The following is a 16,843-nucleotide window of genomic DNA, read 5'->3' as shown; positions in this document are numbered from 1 at the left end:
AACCAATGAATATACTAGACATCAAAACCAATTAGATAATGTTTGAGATGGAGTACAGAAAGAAAAAAAATACATATTTAGATTAATGAAGGGTCAGGATTCCTGTGCGCATTGTACCAACCTGAAAATAATCTCCGGCCTACCCCTCTCATTGCCATGTCTCTTTTTCATCCCATCAAAAACCAGCTTTCAGTGATCTGTCTCTGTCTTATCTCCCAGACCGTCCCCAACCACCCAGCAAGCCCATTGTGTTGCAGGAAGATGTCAAGGCCAGGAATGTGCTGTTGTCGTGGGAGCCAGGCAGCGATGGGCTCTCACCTGTCCGATACTATACTGTGCAAACACGGGAACTCCCTGATGGGAAATGGATGCTGCATTCTGCGTCGGTGAAGCACAACACCACATCCTTCATTGTGAGCAGGTGAGGCAGGAACTAATGCGATGCAAGAGACATTTATTTAGAAAGGGAAACAGTTGTTCAGTGTTCCAATTTGTCGGACTGTTGGTAGCTAGATAATCTAAGACTGCGTACAGGTAATTCTTGACTGACAACCATTTGTTCAACAACCGTTCAAATTCACAATGGCACTGAAAAAAGTGACTTATATGACTGGTCCTCACGCTTACAACTGTCTCAGCATCTCTGTGGTCACGTGATCAGAATTCAAGCACTTGGCAACCAGCATGACTGCAGTGTCACAGAATCATGGGATTGCCGCTTGCGACCTTCACCAGCCAGCATCCGACAAACAAAGTCAATTGGGGAAGCCGGATTTGCTTAACAACAATTTGATTCACTTAAAAATGGCAGTGATTTGCTTAACAACTGTGGCCAAAAAGGTCATAAAAATCAGGTGGGACTCACTTAATTACCTTGCTTAGCAACAGAAATTCTGATCCTAACTGGTCATAAGTCAAGGACCCCATTTAAAGGGTGGCCTCCCAGTCTGAACTCAATTTTCCTAATTTACTCTTAAATCTGGAAATAAGACTAGGCATGTTGAATCCCACAGTTACATCCAGAATGCTTTTCCAAAGACCTTAGGAAGAATTTGCTGGTCTTGGAACAAAAAAAAATAAAGTTAGAATGTAGGTCTTCGAAGGCAGAAGACAGCAAACACAGGTGGGAATTTTTGCTTCCAAAACCAAACCAGATAATCCTGCATTCTGTTTGCAGATTGAAGCCGTTCACCACCTACAAATTCCGTGTCAAGGCAACCAATGACATCGGTGACAGTGAATACAGCGAAGAGTCAGAATCACTCACCACGCTACAAGCTGGTATGCAAGCACGCAAGGTCATGAATTATTACTACCCAGTGTAAAACCTTTTTTCCTCCGATCTTGAGAAGAGAGATGTAAAAGGGTAATATGAATTCAGTGAGGGCATTGTTGCATTCCTGGGAACCCTGATTATTTTTCTTCTAGGCTGTCTGAAAAGATCTCATCTTCAAAATGTACTAGCTCTAGAACTAGACAAAAGAAACAAAACAAAATCAGGTCTAAGAAAAAATAAAGAAAGGGGGAGGGGGTTGCCCCTTCTCTACTATCTGGTTTCCCACTTGTATAATCCATATCGCATCAAACCCCTATTCAGATCCGCTGCTATCTTTTCCTTGTTGTAGATTTATGTCTTATGTTTTATTGGTAATGGCCTTGTTTGTGTTAGATTACAAAAGAAGGAGCCATAGATAAAGCTGGCTATTGTGGGAGGCAAACTTTCTGCTGTGACAAACTGAGCAGTTTGATACAGCTGGGACTCAGTTGAGACAATAGTGTTAGGCACAATGAAAACGAGCAATAGAGTTATAATAGAAACTGAAAATAGAAAATATAATGGAGTAAAATCTATAAAGAAACTAATAAAAAGAATGATAAGCAGAAGAAAGGAGGGTTCCTTAACAAATTAAGAGAGGGATACAGTAGATGAGGCTGTTAAAAAACAAAAGCCAAGATAAACCTGTTACAAGTGGATCCATTACTGCAGATTAGTGAAGTATTGCACCAGCAAATCATCTTGTTTTAGGATCATGGTATCCTCCAATCTAGAAGGAAATTGTACTCCCGCTCATCTCAAAAAAAAAAGTTATCTGTTCTGACCTAGGCTTCACAAAATCACGAAACAGACTCCTTGTCCCGACAAAACCTCTTTTTATTTAGCTAATGTGAATTCCTAGCATTCACATCCAGCAAAGTCCCAGCAAACAGTCTTTCAAGGGTGAATTGCAACCACAGACCTTATCAGTCCTTGGAAAGTTGCCAGGCCGATAGCTTCCAGGCGCAATGCTGGACAAGGAAATACTTGGCAAGGACTCTCTTTGAGGCACCAACTCAGATAAGCAAATCTTCAAACTAATAAACGAACTAATTGTCTCCTGCAAACACTACTTCCCTTTTGCTCCTATTTATTTTTTATGGGAGGGCCCATTCAGCGTCCCCTTGTGCCTTTACTCCTGAGTCAACCTCTGTTCCTTAATTGTTCCCTTCTCCTGACAGCTCTGCACATGCACGCATCGGGAACAGGCTCCAGCTGTTCTTCTGCCCCACTTATCTCCGACTCTGTAGGTAGCTGATAACTGTCAGACGGCCTTGGCCCCATCTCTGCCTCTGATGCAGAGCCCTCATCAGAGCCTTCCCCAGACTCCAGGACTGGCCCATGTTTCTCCCCAACTTACTCACTGGCTGAGTCTGCCACCAGCTCCACTGGCCACTGGTGGGCCACAACATTGTCATTTAAACTTCTGTGAAAAATGATGAGTTCATAGCTTGCATTTCCTGGTGCTATTTTTTAATCATAAAAAATAAGCTTGAGTATTTGACTTGCAATTCTTCTTTTCCTCAGCCCCAGACGAAGCTCCCACCATTTTGTCAGTGACACCACACACCACCACATCCGTGTTGATCCGCTGGCAGGTAGAGTCATCTATTCTTTCATTCATTTCCCCATTTTAACTCTGAATAAAAGAATCAGAATGTTCATGGATTCCCACATTTTAAAGAAATGTGGTTTTTTTTTTCTTATACTATGCTGTACGATCTTTGGTACAGTGCTCTAAACTTGTTTTCCAGAAGTTCCAGTTATGCAGCCTTATGCAAATAAATCTGAACAAAGATATCAGGACTGCAATTTATTTTGAATAAGCAGAATAATAGTTCCTCATTTACTTGCACCTAACTTTATTATTCAAGCCAATAACTAATACAAAGAAAAGTTCACAGTAGGGTATTTGATTTTGCTATTAAAACACAGGACACCATAAATGGATCTTGTGCCCCAGGATTGATAGGAAAAGACAATCCTCTTTGTGGTGTATAGAGAACACTAGCTTGTTTATTTATGTACACTTTTATGTACACTGAGAGCCTATGCACCAAGACAAATTCCTTGTGTGTCAATTGGCCAATGCACTTGGCCAATAAAAAATTCTAATTCTAATTCTAATTATTTATTTATTTATTAGATTTATATTGCCGCCTATTTGCCCATGGTGACTCAAGGCGACTTACAGAATATAAAAAACCACATTTAAAAAACAGTAAAACTCATAAAAAATCAAATAAATTAATGTAATAAAATCACCCCTGACCCCCACCTCCCACCCCAGCGATAGCCGATCACATAAGCCATTTAATGGGCTCCATCCTGCTCTGGATTCCCCAGGCCTGCTGATAGAACCAGGTCTTCAGCGCCTTCAGGAAGAGAATTAGAGTGGAGGCCATTCTAATCTCTGAGGGAACGATGTTCCAGAGAGAGGGAGCCACCACGGAGAAGGCCCTTCTTCTGGATCCCACCAGTTGTATCTCCCTCGGGGATGGGACCCGCAGCATTCCCTGACTCCCTGCTCTAATGGGTCAGGTAGATGTGACCGGCAAGAGATGGTCCCTCAGATAACCTGGTCCCAAGCCATGAAGGGCTTTAAAGGTGACAACCAGCACCTTAAATTGCACCCGGAAGCAAATCGGCAGCCAATGCAGCTCCTGCAGAAGAGGTGATATATGTGCACACCGAGGTCTGCACAAAATTGTGCGGGCCACTGCATTTTGCACCAACTGGAGCTTCCAGATGCCCTTCAAGGGCAGCCCTATGTAGAGCATGTTGCAATAGTCAAGACGAGAACTGACTAAGGCATGAGTGACTGTGAGTAGGGATTGCCAGTCCAGGAAAGGGCGTAACTGGTGCACAACTCGCAGTTGCGCAAAGGCCCTCCTGGCCGCGACCATCACATGCTCTTCGAGCAGAAGTTGTGAGAACCCCCAGATTACGCACAGGGTCTGTTTGGGGTAGTGCCACCCCATCCAAGACCAAAGATGGCAATTCTCCCTGAGCCAACGAACCCCAAACCCAGAGCTACTCAGTCTTGCCAGGGTTTAATTTCAACCCATTGCTTCCCATCCAACCCCTAACAGCCTCCAGGCACTGCGAGACGGAGGACATGGCATCATTTAACTCACCACGGGCTGAGACATACAGCTGACATATAATTGGCATGCATACAGTGGTAGGAAGCAGGGAACCAGTAACATAAAGACATTTAGAGTGGAATTATGAAAAACAACTTGTGGAATGTAAATTTGAGATCAGGAGAAAACTGGAGGGATCTGAAATGGATAGTGAGATTATTTCAACCCACTAATCCTTTTTGAGGCATCTTCTGCCTATATTGCTAGATTCCATCCTGCTAGCAGGGACTGTGTGAAAGTACAAAAGCATCCCCCAGAATTGTCACATTTGGAGATATTGCGGTGGGTACTCTGTGCTTCCAGGAGTCACTTTTGCATTCACTGTGTCTTCTTATGCAGGCCCCATCTGAGGACAAAATCAATGGCATCTTGCTAGGCTTCCGCATCCGATATCGGGAGCTGCCATATGAAGGAGTACGAGGCTTTATTGCCCGTAGCGTGGGCAGTCCCAATGCCAGATGGACAGAGTTGACCCGTAAGTCTGCAAAGGGGGAATGTATGAATTAAGGACAATCAGAATGTAGTTCATTCACCAAATCTTTGTACTGCTGCTGTACTGATTTCCTTTAAATGAGTTTGCAATATCATCCCCAAGCATCCCCAAGACCTGGTCCTAAGGATTGCACAAAATGCTTCCTACAATGATATGGCTTCTATTCAGTACAGTACAACTCCTCCAATGCTAGTAAATCCAGAAACTGTTCTAGAGCAATACATGATTGAGCTTTGTGCTGAAAATACTAACTCCAGGAAAAAGCCAGTATATGCATCAAAATTGCAAAGCAGCACTGTCCAGGATTCCTTTTTCTAATCCAATAATCTTTTTTTTTCAAGAAATCTTAAAATATATCATAAAATACTACTTGGGAAACCTATTCCTCCAGGTTCACATGCAGTATGTAATCATGTAGGTATCATACTGGTTAATAAAACAGCTGTGTAAAAAAAACTGCAAGACATTACAGATCAATCACTCCAGTGACTTACTAATGAAAATATAGCCAGGCCCTCTATTATAAATTTACAAAAATGCACAAGCAGAAACATCCAACATAAAAACTTCCCCTAAAGAGAATATCTGGAGCAGCTGTTTAGGGCCTTTTGTTGCATCTGAGCACTGCTGTATTTGGTCCTCTTGGGGTTGCAAGCTTTGTGTCAGTGGGTCAGTCCTTAGCAGCTCAAGGACTTGGTTGCCAGAAGAGGCCTTTATGGAATAGTGAATGATGGGACGTGTATATCCAATCTGTTCTAATGCCCAGGGCCGGATTTTCCTATAGGCTAACTAGGCTTCAGCCTAGGGCCTCAAGATCAAGAGGGGGCCTCAAGATCAAGAGGGGCCTACATTCAAATTGTTAGCAAAATTAAAATTACACTTTCACTATAGGTGAAAGGGCCTCATAAGTGGAATAGCCTAGGGCCTCTTTTCATCTAAATCCGGCCCTGCTAATGCCTATAATAGATGTTGGGAAATTTTGTTTGTCCTTTGAAACTTTATTGTCCTTCCCTTTCTAGTTATTTATCATCTTTCCCTCCCTCCCTCCCCCTCTCCCCCCTCCGCTCAAAAGACCCCTTAACATCCTTTGCTTGGACTGAGAATTTCTCCCTGAGCTGCTTCCTTTCTCACAATAATGATGTTGCTTTGTTTAGCTTGTGTTGTCCAAATGTTTCTTTCCATGTAGCTAACCTTGCACTGCTTTCCCCTTCTGACCACCTGCCATCCCACAGCAACATACGCCATGCAGAACCTGAGCGAGGCCTCCCTGACCCAATACGAGCTGGACAGTAAGTGGGACCTCCCTCTTTAGCTGGTACTTCTGTCTCTGCTTGTGTCTCTGGTCTCGTCTGCGTGAAGCAACCCCTTCTTGCTCACAATAGGATTGCTAGGGATGATTCAGATTGCAGTCAGCATGTCTGGAAGAAAAGATGCCATACACTAGGGTAGTGGTAGTAGGTGTGGTTTACAATTAACTCTATTATCCCTCTCTTACCAAATCCAAACATTAGGAAGGGTAATTTCTGCAGGTTTTTCTTGAGTATACTACAAGAAATAACCATAACCGAACCCATTTTGAGAACTCCTTTCAAGTAACAGAACAAATGTAGCTCACACTGATCAGTAGTTTATAGTAGCATATCCAGGAAAGTGGATTTCTGTTTCACATCCATGCTGTTTCATAATTGCAGTAGGATGAAATAGAGAAATAATAGAAAGGAGAGCAACCTCCTCTTTGGGGTATTGAAAAAAGAGATGAGGAAATGAGGTCCAGGAATCATGGAAATGAATGGAGGTGATAGGAAGCGACCTTGAACAATTTAAGTTCTATTCTCATCGTTTAAAACAGCACTTTTACTCACAGCTCAATTGAGACCTTTTTTTTTCCTTTAAAGTTAGAAACCATATTAGAAACCATGCAATAAACCAGAGATCCTGTTCTTGCTTTGTTTGGTGACTGCTTGTTTTTTTTAGTCAGAAACAATATACTGCCTCTATTTTCCAGTCTAAAGAAATTGGACAGAAAGTAGGACACGCCACCGTAGCCAGGTTCTCAAGCAAGGAATAGTGGGAGGAAAATGAGAGGAGGCTAACCAGAAAGTATGTGCTGCTACTATGGAGGCAGCTCAAATGAGGTCTCCACCCTGCTCCTAAATGATCACTGATTTTCTCCACCTTTGCAGATCTGAACAAACACCGTCGCTATGAGATTCGCATGAGTGTCTACAATGCTGTGGGTGAAGGGCCCACCAGTTCCCCCCAAGAGGTCTTTGTTGGTGAGGCTGGTAAGTTGAGCAAGCATGCGTTGTAAGAGTATTTCTACTTTGGGTCTCCGTGTCATGTTTTTACCTGCCCATCTGAGGTATGTAGGATTAAAGGTAAAGGTTCCCCTCGCACATATGTGCTAGTCGTTCCCAACTCTAGGGGGCAGTGCTCATCTCCGTTTCAAAGTCGAAGAGCCAGCGCTGTCCGAAGATGTCTCCATGGTCATGTGGCTGGCTTGACTAAACACCAAAGGCACACAGAACGCTGTTACCTTCCCACCAAAGGTGGTCCCTATTTTTTCTATTTGCATTTTTTACGTGCTTTCAAACTGCTAGGTTGACAGAAGCTAGGACAAGTAACGGGAGCTCAACCCGTTACGCGACACTAGGGATTCAAACCGCTGAACTGCCGACTTTTCGATTGACAAGCTCAGCGTCTTAGCACTGAGCCACTGCATCCCTTAGTAGGATTAGAGCTTTTGGATAGGGTTAGCTGTGAGGGCGCAGTGGTTAGAATACAGCATTGCAGGCTAACTCACTGCTCACTCCAGGAGTTCAATTCTGACTGGCTCAAGGTTGACTCAGCCTTTCATCCTTCTGAGGCCGATAAAATGAGGACCCAGATTGTTGGGGGCAATATGCTGACTCTGTAAACTGCTTAGAGAGAACTGTAAAGCACTGTGAAGCGGTATATAAATCTAAGTGCCATTTCTATTGCTATCTGGGTCAGCTGTTAGGGAAACTATTAGAATCAACCAGTAATAAACAAGAGATCCATTCTTTCATCAATAAGACAAAGCTGCCAGGAGGACACCAGCAGGCCTGGATTCCGAGAAGAGCAAGTCCATGGCCAAAACATACAAAACATTTATTTGTCTGAGGCATGTATTTGTTTCTCAGTCTAGTGCATTCCTGACTTTCATTCTCTTTGCTTTCTTCAGTCCCTACAGCTGCACCACAGAATGTAGTCATCCAAAGCATCACAGCTACCCAACTCGACATTACTTGGGAGCCACCACCTCCTGAGACACAGAACGGAGACATCCAAGGCTACAAGGTACCAATAAAGGAGAATATTTGTAGCTCAGAGTTGAAATGAGGGGTCTCCGGCATTCTTTGAGCTTGGTTATTTTCTTGCAGACATTTCATTACCCAAACTAGATAACATCATCAATGCACTGCAATGCAAGAAAACAACCAAGCTCAGAGAGCACGAGGGACCCCTCAAGGCTACAAGATAACCACACAATGTTTCCTGGGGGTGGATTGGTGCTCATTTCACCTTGAAAAATGTTTAAAGATGGAAGCCAGAATCCTATACCTGGTACAAATTGGGAACAGACCTTCCACTGTGACTGTTTCTTCTGCCATGATTACATAAATAAATCACAGCATATTCTTCTTTGTTGCTATATTGCTAATCTTTTAGGAAAGCTTGCATTAATGAAGATTAGTGTCCAGCGTCAGGCTAGATGGCGCCACAGAAAGTTTTATGGCACACTGGAAATTAGCATGTTCATTAATCCATAACATTTCACAGACTAATGTCTGCTGAATATTAGAATTGCGTAGAATTACCCAGAGTTATAGGTGATGAGCAGGTGGATAGAAATCAGTGTGAAATAAAATATTGGGAAATATAATGATCATTACAGTATTACCTATGATCATTCATAAAAAAAAGTAATTGGTAATAACACAGGCATCCTGGAGACAAGTTAATTGTTTAGTCCTTAAGGTAACACAGTACTATCATTTGTTTTTTCTGATATAGATTAACCTGAAAATCTCTTTCTAGAACCAAATATTTTTCAGGATCTTACAGTTCCCTCTTGCTCTTTTTAAAGGCAGATGTTATTCTGCCTGTTTTTGTTTTGTTTTAATAATAGGGAAGAGCATATTTTCAAAGAACACAGCCCAATCTCAGGAGCTCTTCCAGTATCATGGTGGTGTTATTCTCTTATTTCCATTCTCTAAACCTAATCCAAACCCTGAAAAATACTCCATAATATTATCAAAATTGGTTGCACTATTTTGGATGCCAGGGAACTACAACGGGTTTGAACAATGTTTCTTAACATTGGCCATTTCAGATGTGTGGACTTCAGCTCCTAGAATTCCCCTGCCAGCACCAACCCTAACCCTAACCACCCAAAGAATTCTGGGAATTGAAGTCCACACACCTTAAAGTGGCCAAGGTTGAGGAACATTGATATAACCAGTGTAGTACTCCGGCACCCAAAACTGTGCAACCATCTGAAGTGATATGCTCATTTCCAAGCACCTCATTTTGAGAAAAAAGAAATGAATGAAATTAATATAAAGGAGAGCAACAAAGGTGATTGGGGATGGAAACATAAACGAAGAAACTGAGGAAATTGGGTTGGGCTTGATAGAACATTAAAAGTACTTAAAAGGATGTCACACAGAGGAGCAAGACCTAGTTTCTATCATTCTAGAGAGCAGAACATTTAGTAATAATCTTGAATTATGAGAAAGTAGTCTACAGTTGAGTGTTATGAAAAAAAGTCTGAAGGAAACAGGTCAATAATAGAACAAACTATTATGGGAGGTAATGGTGTCTCTTCACTGGATGTGTTTATACAGGAATGTTCAGGGATTCTTTAATATGGAATTGTGCACCAAACATAATGGTTTCTTTCCATCCTGAGATTCTGTGAAATGGGGCATTGGGATCCACATGCAGCCTATGTATTAACAATTAATGTAGTGCAGCAATTAAGATATTAGAGTAGAAGACAGGAGACCTAATTCTAATCCAACCTCAACCACAGAAGCTCACTAGGTGATTTTCAGTTGCTCGATTTTCTTGCTCAGTCCAATCAACCCCCAAAGAGCTTTTGTGGAGAAAAATAAGTGGGGAGATCACTATGTATACCACTTTATGTTCTTGAAGGAATGGCAGAACATAAATAATATATATATGACATTGCTCCTGGAAGCACGAAGCCAAGAACACCAGCCTGAAGATGACGAATGAGACTTCGTCGAAACTTTGCCAAGAAACCTCCAATTTTACGCGGGAGAAACCCCGAATAACCAAACACATACACACACATATATATATATATATATATATATATATATATATATATATATATATATATATATATATATATATATATATATATACATACATATATATATATATATATATAAATATAAATATATATATATGCAAAAAATTAAAATCTCGGGTGTTTTCCCGCGTCATTGTAAATAAGTTAGTTAAAATGTTTAAAATTCTGGTTAAAATCCCAGCTTAAAATCTTCTAAAAATCCAGAGTGCTCTGTAAGGATTTTTACAAGATTTTAAACTGGGATTTTAACCAGAATTTTAAACATTTTAACTAACTTATTTACAATGACGTGGGAAAACACCCGAGATTTTAATTTTTTGCATATGTACACCCGCGAAAACTTATATAATATATATTACAGCTTGCCCCACCTCTATTTCATAATGTGAGCAAGTCTGAGACAGCCCCACAGCTAGAGTGCAAATGAACAAAAAGAGAAAAACAAAAAACAGTTCCACTTTTTACCTGTAAGTGATGCTGTTGAGTTACAAATAGAACACTGGGGCTTTGTGCTTGTCATCAGGAATGTTTTTGCTCCTGGGGAATCTTCATTCTTGTTTCTGTTGATATCCCCAAAGTATAAAAGACAGCCTTTCCAGCTCACATAGTATAGGCATGGTCATTTTATAAAGCCTCCTGCACTATATTAACGCATTCCTAATATTTGGGACTAGCTCAAATAATTCTGCAGCTAACAGGGCAGGACAGCTATATATTATTTGTTTACTTGTTTGCTTAACTTGTATTCTGCCCAAATCTGTGCACCTCACAATAATCTAACAAAGAAATAATAAAGTTGATTAAAAAAAAGATAGAAGATAGCAAGGGCAATGAAACAAGGGGTCTCACTCTCCCACACCAAAGGCCTGATAAAATGTATTTTATTTTAATAGTCACCCAAACCAATATGTTTAACCCTTATAATTAGTAATATAACATAACAATGGAATGGAATGGAATAATCCCTATGCTATAAGAGTTAGAATTTAATCCCTATATAAAATATTATATATTAAATATTATAATATTATATAGTATAGTTTAGGGATTAAATGCATACACTAGAGTTTCCCATCCTTTCCAGCTTTCCGGACGAGTGGGGGAAGGGAAGAGGCAGGGGTAAAATGCTACCGGTTCGGGCTGGTTCGCCCGAACTGGTAGTAAAAAATGCTACTGGTTCACTGAACCGGTAGTAAAAAAATGTTAAAAAAAAAAAAAAAGTTCCGACGATCAGCTGTGTGCACAATTGTTGGAACCTTTTTTTTTACTTTTTTAAAGCATTTTTTTACTACTGGTTCAGGTGAATAGGTAGTAAAAAAATGCTTTTAAAAAGTTTTTTAAAAAAGTTCCAACGATTGCGCGGCACAGCTGTGATCGTCGGAACCTTTTTTAAAAAAACTTTTTTAAAGCATTTTTACTACCTATTTGCCCAAACCTGTAGTAAAAAATGCTTTTAAAAAGTTTTTAAAAAGGTTCCCAAGATCGCGCGCCACAGCTGATTCCTCCCCCCACCTGTTCTACTTACCTTCCCAAGCCTCCTTTTGGTGCGTAGTGTGCATGCGCGCGCAGCGGATGTTTGGTGCGAACTTTGCATGCACAGGCACTTGGCGCGCAGCGTGTATGCATGGCCAGCAAACCGGTAGCAAACCCGTTCAGTTTTCACCACTGTGGAGAGGTGATGGTTCTGCGTAAATGACTGGCAAGTGTGTGCGCAGTTCACAGAGGGGATATGTACACATCCCACCACTTCAGCGGCCTGGTTCCGAACGTCTCACGGCCCAGTAGTGGGCCACCGCCCAGGGGCTGGAAACCCCTGGCCTGCACAAATGCAAGAATTTGGCTAAGAAAGGCAATTGTAGACAGATATGTACTCCAGAAAATATATTGGTTTTGAAACCTTATTATATGCAATTAAAGCTCTGATTGAAATGGCCTTCATTCAAAGCAATGTCTGGCATTCTCCCAAGTCACAACTGCTAAAAGGCCACCTTCATCTATTGTCTCCGAGTTGGGCAGTTGAAAGTACATTATGGAGCCAGAAGTGTTCTCTTGCCAATCTTAGATAAGTATCATCTGGCTTCATATGTCCAATCAGGGAACAAGGGGACCGTTTAGAAGTGACCTTTGAGGAAAGTTGCTTTCTAGTTTCCTAAGAAACTACAAGGATGCCAAGTAGTGTTGCCATGGAACCGGTTTGTTGCCGTCTCTTTGGTACCATGACTTCATGGAAGGTCCAGCTTCTCTGTGGAAATCTGGATATCATCCAAAAATGACTTCAGAATTCCACTGTGTATCATTCTATTCACCCTGTAAATCAAGACTAAGATTTAATTAGTTGCACAGTTTTGTCTAGTAGAAGAGTGAATAAACTTAATCTTGATATTTTCCACTAATACAAGGAATACGCCTACCGTTAGTGAGATCCTCTGCTTTAAAATACATTTTCATTTAATTTAATTTGTCCCGAGTTCTCTGAAGACATTTTTTTCATTAAAAAAAAATAGGTAAAGATTTCCCCTATATAGTCCTGTCCGATTCTAGGGGATGGTGTTAATCTCCATTTCCTAGCTGAGGGACCCAGCATTGTGTGAAGATGCTTCCATTGTCATGTGACCAGCATAGCTATACACCAGAGGCGCAGGGAATGCTGCTACCTTCTCACCGAAGTGGTACCTATTGATCTACTTGTATTTGCATGTTTTCAAATTGCTAGGTTGGCAGAAGCTGGGGCTAGAATGGGAGCTCACCCCATTGCATGGCACTCGGGTCTTAAACTGCCAACCTTCTGGTCAACAAGCCCAGTGTCTTAACCACTAGACCACTAAAACTTTCTCAGTTTTAGATATTTTTTTCTCCTTTATTTCTTTGTCTCTGAGTCCATCATTATGTGCAATGTGGGGAAATGTAGGAAAGTGCAGTCACTGTATTAACATTAAAATAAACAAAGTCATGTTGCTAAACAACTTAAAATGGTTTATAAACAAGTTCATTTCATAGTATTGCACATCTGTAGCTTGTTAATATTTGCCTTTCCAGATACCAGATGTATTCGTAATTCTGTCCCTCTGATGGATGAAGATTTCCCTACAGTGAGACTCTTAGCTTCCCTGAGACCTGTTCTTACATCCATGCCTCCCAAATCCTTCTCTCCTCAGTTCCCTCCTCCCTCTAGAAAATAATCTGGGAGGAGGCACCCAGTGTTGCCATGCTTTGATTAGCACTTCCACAGCTTATGTATCAAGTCATCCCCCCCCCCTACATTAAGGAAAAGAGAAAGGGAAATGCTTTATCAAGTTCCAACCTTAGACAGATGTCTACCTTAAAGGGAGAGGTAATGCTTGTATAAATTATTACCTGTGTATTTATGAGGCAAAATCTCAGCATCTTTAAATTCTTCAAGTAACTAGGCAGTTATTAAATGGGTCATTGCTTTTTCAGTTTTGCAGTGTGCTGTGGTGGCTAGATGGCAGCACCTAGTTAGCCGTAGCTAGTCTCAAAAAAGCTAGTCAGGGTCAAATCTGATTAGTATTTTGATACGAAATCTCATGGATATAGACAAAATTGTAGAAGACCCCAGAAGACAATGTAGTCACCAGGAATCAAGATGGACTTAATTCTTTTTCTTGAAGTATCATTTCATTAAGTTATCTCTTAACGTATTAGCTTGTTATTGGGTGATTATAGTTTACCCATTCATCAACACTGTCAAAGAGCTTTTTTCTAAAGAGTCAATTAAATGCAACTGTGTCTGCGAGATGATATTGAAGAATCCAGATGTGAGGCTTAGGATAATTGGGGGGGGGGTGTACAGAAAGAGATACAACTCTGAAAGTAAAGACGTGATGCATAACCACTAGAATGAAAACTTTTTAGTTTAGGAAAATTTGACTTTCCATGTCCACATTTTGGAATGGAAGAGTAAGCTTATGTGTCAAAACCAAAGCAAGTAAATGTCTTTATTTCATCCTCTTGCCTCTTTATTTTCTCCTGCACGTTTCCCTTCTATATCCTCTGATTGCATTCAATTTCCCCTGTTCCACAGATTTATTTTTGGGAAGCTCAGCGGCAGAATGAAACAGAAAGGGTGAAAACACTCTTCTTACCAGAGAGTGGTGTCAAACTGAAGAACCTGACGGGCTACACTTCCTACCTCATCTCCATCCTTGCCTTCAATGCTGCAGGTGATGGCCCCCGCAGTATCCCTATCAAGGGCAGGACCCAGCAAGCAGGTAGGTGACATAGCACTGGCCAGTAGGCATTCAGAGGTGGGGGAGAGACTCTGCATGCATTGGCAAACGCTTTGCTAAAGTGGACAGATGCCCAGTTACAGATAAAGTTCAATCACTGTAGGACAGGGGTGTCCAAACTTTTTGCAAAGAGGGCCAGATTTGGTGAGGTGAAAATGTGTGGGGGCCGACCATTCAGCCTGACATTCTTTGAACCATTAACATTAAATGCAAATGAACTATTTTATGAAAGACTAAACAAATAACATAATTGCACTAATGTGAAGGGTGATACTGAGCTCTCAACTACATTACATAGCCCAGGTCTGGCTCAAAAACAGTGCTTTTGATGCGCAAGATGTCACGCAGGTGAAAGTCATAGCCTCATCCTCACACGGTTCTTGTTTGAATTCCTTGAAAACAGCCACAGCCTTTTGGCAAATTAGGCAGACACAGTTGTTTCGTATTTCAGTAAAAAAAATACTCCAATTTCCACTTGTCCTGGAAGCGGCAGCCCTCACTGTCAACTTTCCTTTTTTTAGTTACAGTCGCCATTTTAGAAATGGGCTCACAAGGATCACGCGGCGAGAGTGCTGACTCAGGTCTACTGCCATCTTCTGGTGAAAAATATGGCTGAGATGCTCTGCAGAGCAGGGTGGCTGTGGAGCAGGAGTCAGCAGGGGACAGCTGCGGGAACCGCTGTGCGGTGAAGGGAAAAACGCCAGCTGGTGGGGATGAGTGACAGGCTGAGCCAGTGGGGAGAAGAGGCTGCGGGCTGCTCGAAATTTGAACATGGGTCGCAATTGGCCCCTGGGCTGGACTTTGGACATGCCTGCTGTAGGAGGAAGAATGACAGAACCTGGGGGCAGAGTTAAAAGAGTGATTAGCCTAGAATCCCTAGGTAGCCACAAGCTAAGTTCAACCTCCCTTGAATTCTGTTGTCGCTTATCTAAATCCAAACAAGTGCTAACCATTAATGAAGTAGATGAATTTGGGGGGGGGGGTGTCTTTTAATGACTCCGTAATCCCTTGCATCGGGGTGGAGTCGGGGCAACTGAAGTCAGGGCAACTGAATGGAGCTGAGTGTTTACTGGCCGGATGCCCTTCCTGTCGCCAATGCAGAGTTTTCAGCAGATATTTACTCATTGTACCCAGAGAGAGAAATATCTGTCACTACCTAGGATCGAACTCACACCTTCCTGATTGTGAGGCGAGAGCTCCACCTCTAGGCCACTGCACCACTCAATTAAGAAGATGAATGATAGAAAAGACCCAAGTCCACATGTGAAGATCCAATTAAATTGATTGTTGCTACACAACTAACTTCTTCTCAACTAACAATTAGCACCTATTTGAAGTTAAATAAGGATCAACAGCCATCATGGGAGGTTGGACATAGTTCACTTGTGGCTATGTAAAGATTCTTGGCCGATCCTTCTTTTAACTCCACTCCCAGGTTCTGCCAGTCCTTCTACAATTACTGCTTTACTAATCCCTCAGTTAGTGGGTCTATGTTTGTTTGTTTTGTTTGTTTGTTTTTGTTTTTATTGGATTTATATACCGCCCTACTCCTGAAGGACTCAGGGCAGTGAACAGCCACAGAATAAAACACATAAATACAAAAATTTAAAATAGAATAAAAACGAATTAAATAATTTGGCTGAGACAAATTTAAAATACCCAATAATTTAAAAACAAATTAAAATTTCCATTTAAAAGGGGAAAAGATTTATGCCCAACACTTACAACATAGTAGTCTGATAGGTCTTGTTTGTTCATTTATAAAACATTTCTGTGGTTGTCTAACTTTATGTGGTAACTCTGGGCAGCATACTATCTTTTTAAAGAAGATAAGAAATAGCAAGTAAGAACAGAAAAGAATAACAACAGCACAGAACACAATAAAAATCTTCTTCCTTATACAAAACCCAACCGAAAGACATCCAACAGCTGCATAGCACAAACCATAGTGGAAGAGCCAGATTTTCAAGGCTTGTTTAAAGGCAGGGAGGGAGGGTTTGTTGAAGAATTCCAGACTCCAGCCCACCTCTTTCTCAATACATGTTTAAATACATCTGGAATACTTTTAAGTTAGATGTACCTGTCAGACCAGTAGTGACATTCATTGGTGGGGGGGCGGGTATTTGCTAGTCTAGAGCTTCCAGAGAATATAACATTCATCCTCAGCTGCCTCCAAACTATTCAACAGCTCAATGATCATAGAGTCTGCCAATGTCACAGTTTCTGGTTCTGAATTAGGAAAAATCCTTTCATCTGTCCTCTAGAACAGGGGTCTCC

The 16,843-nt window shown here is 41.4% G+C and overlaps 1 protein-coding gene across 2 annotated transcripts in view; it reads left to right on the top strand.

Annotated features, from left to right (window-relative positions):
• Positions 1 to 16,843, top strand: part of SDK2 (sidekick cell adhesion molecule 2) — a 418,564-nt gene that overhangs the window by 378,816 nt on the left and 22,905 nt on the right. Inside the window, exons 30-37 of one of the 2 annotated variants that reach the window (XM_060688790.2) lie at positions 220 to 421; positions 1,178 to 1,281; positions 2,843 to 2,913; positions 4,801 to 4,936; positions 6,187 to 6,243; positions 7,138 to 7,239; positions 8,160 to 8,275; positions 14,362 to 14,548. In XM_060688790.2, the coding sequence (XP_060544773.2) occupies positions 220 to 421; positions 1,178 to 1,281; positions 2,843 to 2,913; positions 4,801 to 4,936; positions 6,187 to 6,243; positions 7,138 to 7,239; positions 8,160 to 8,275; positions 14,362 to 14,548 (975 nt within the window). The remainder of the gene's footprint in view (positions 1 to 219; positions 422 to 1,177; positions 1,282 to 2,842; positions 2,914 to 4,800; positions 4,937 to 6,186; positions 6,244 to 7,137; positions 7,240 to 8,159; positions 8,276 to 14,361; positions 14,549 to 16,843) is intronic. The other variant, XM_060688791.2, reaches the window with a different exon arrangement.

This window comes from Pantherophis guttatus, chromosome 2 (assembly GCF_059756535.1).
Source record: "Pantherophis guttatus breed Tessera chromosome 2, ASM5975653v1, whole genome shotgun sequence".
Lineage (NCBI taxonomy): Eukaryota > Metazoa > Chordata > Lepidosauria > Squamata > Colubridae > Pantherophis > Pantherophis guttatus.
Note: the sequence above shows the minus strand (reverse complement) of the source record. Positions and strands in the feature narration are given on the sequence as shown.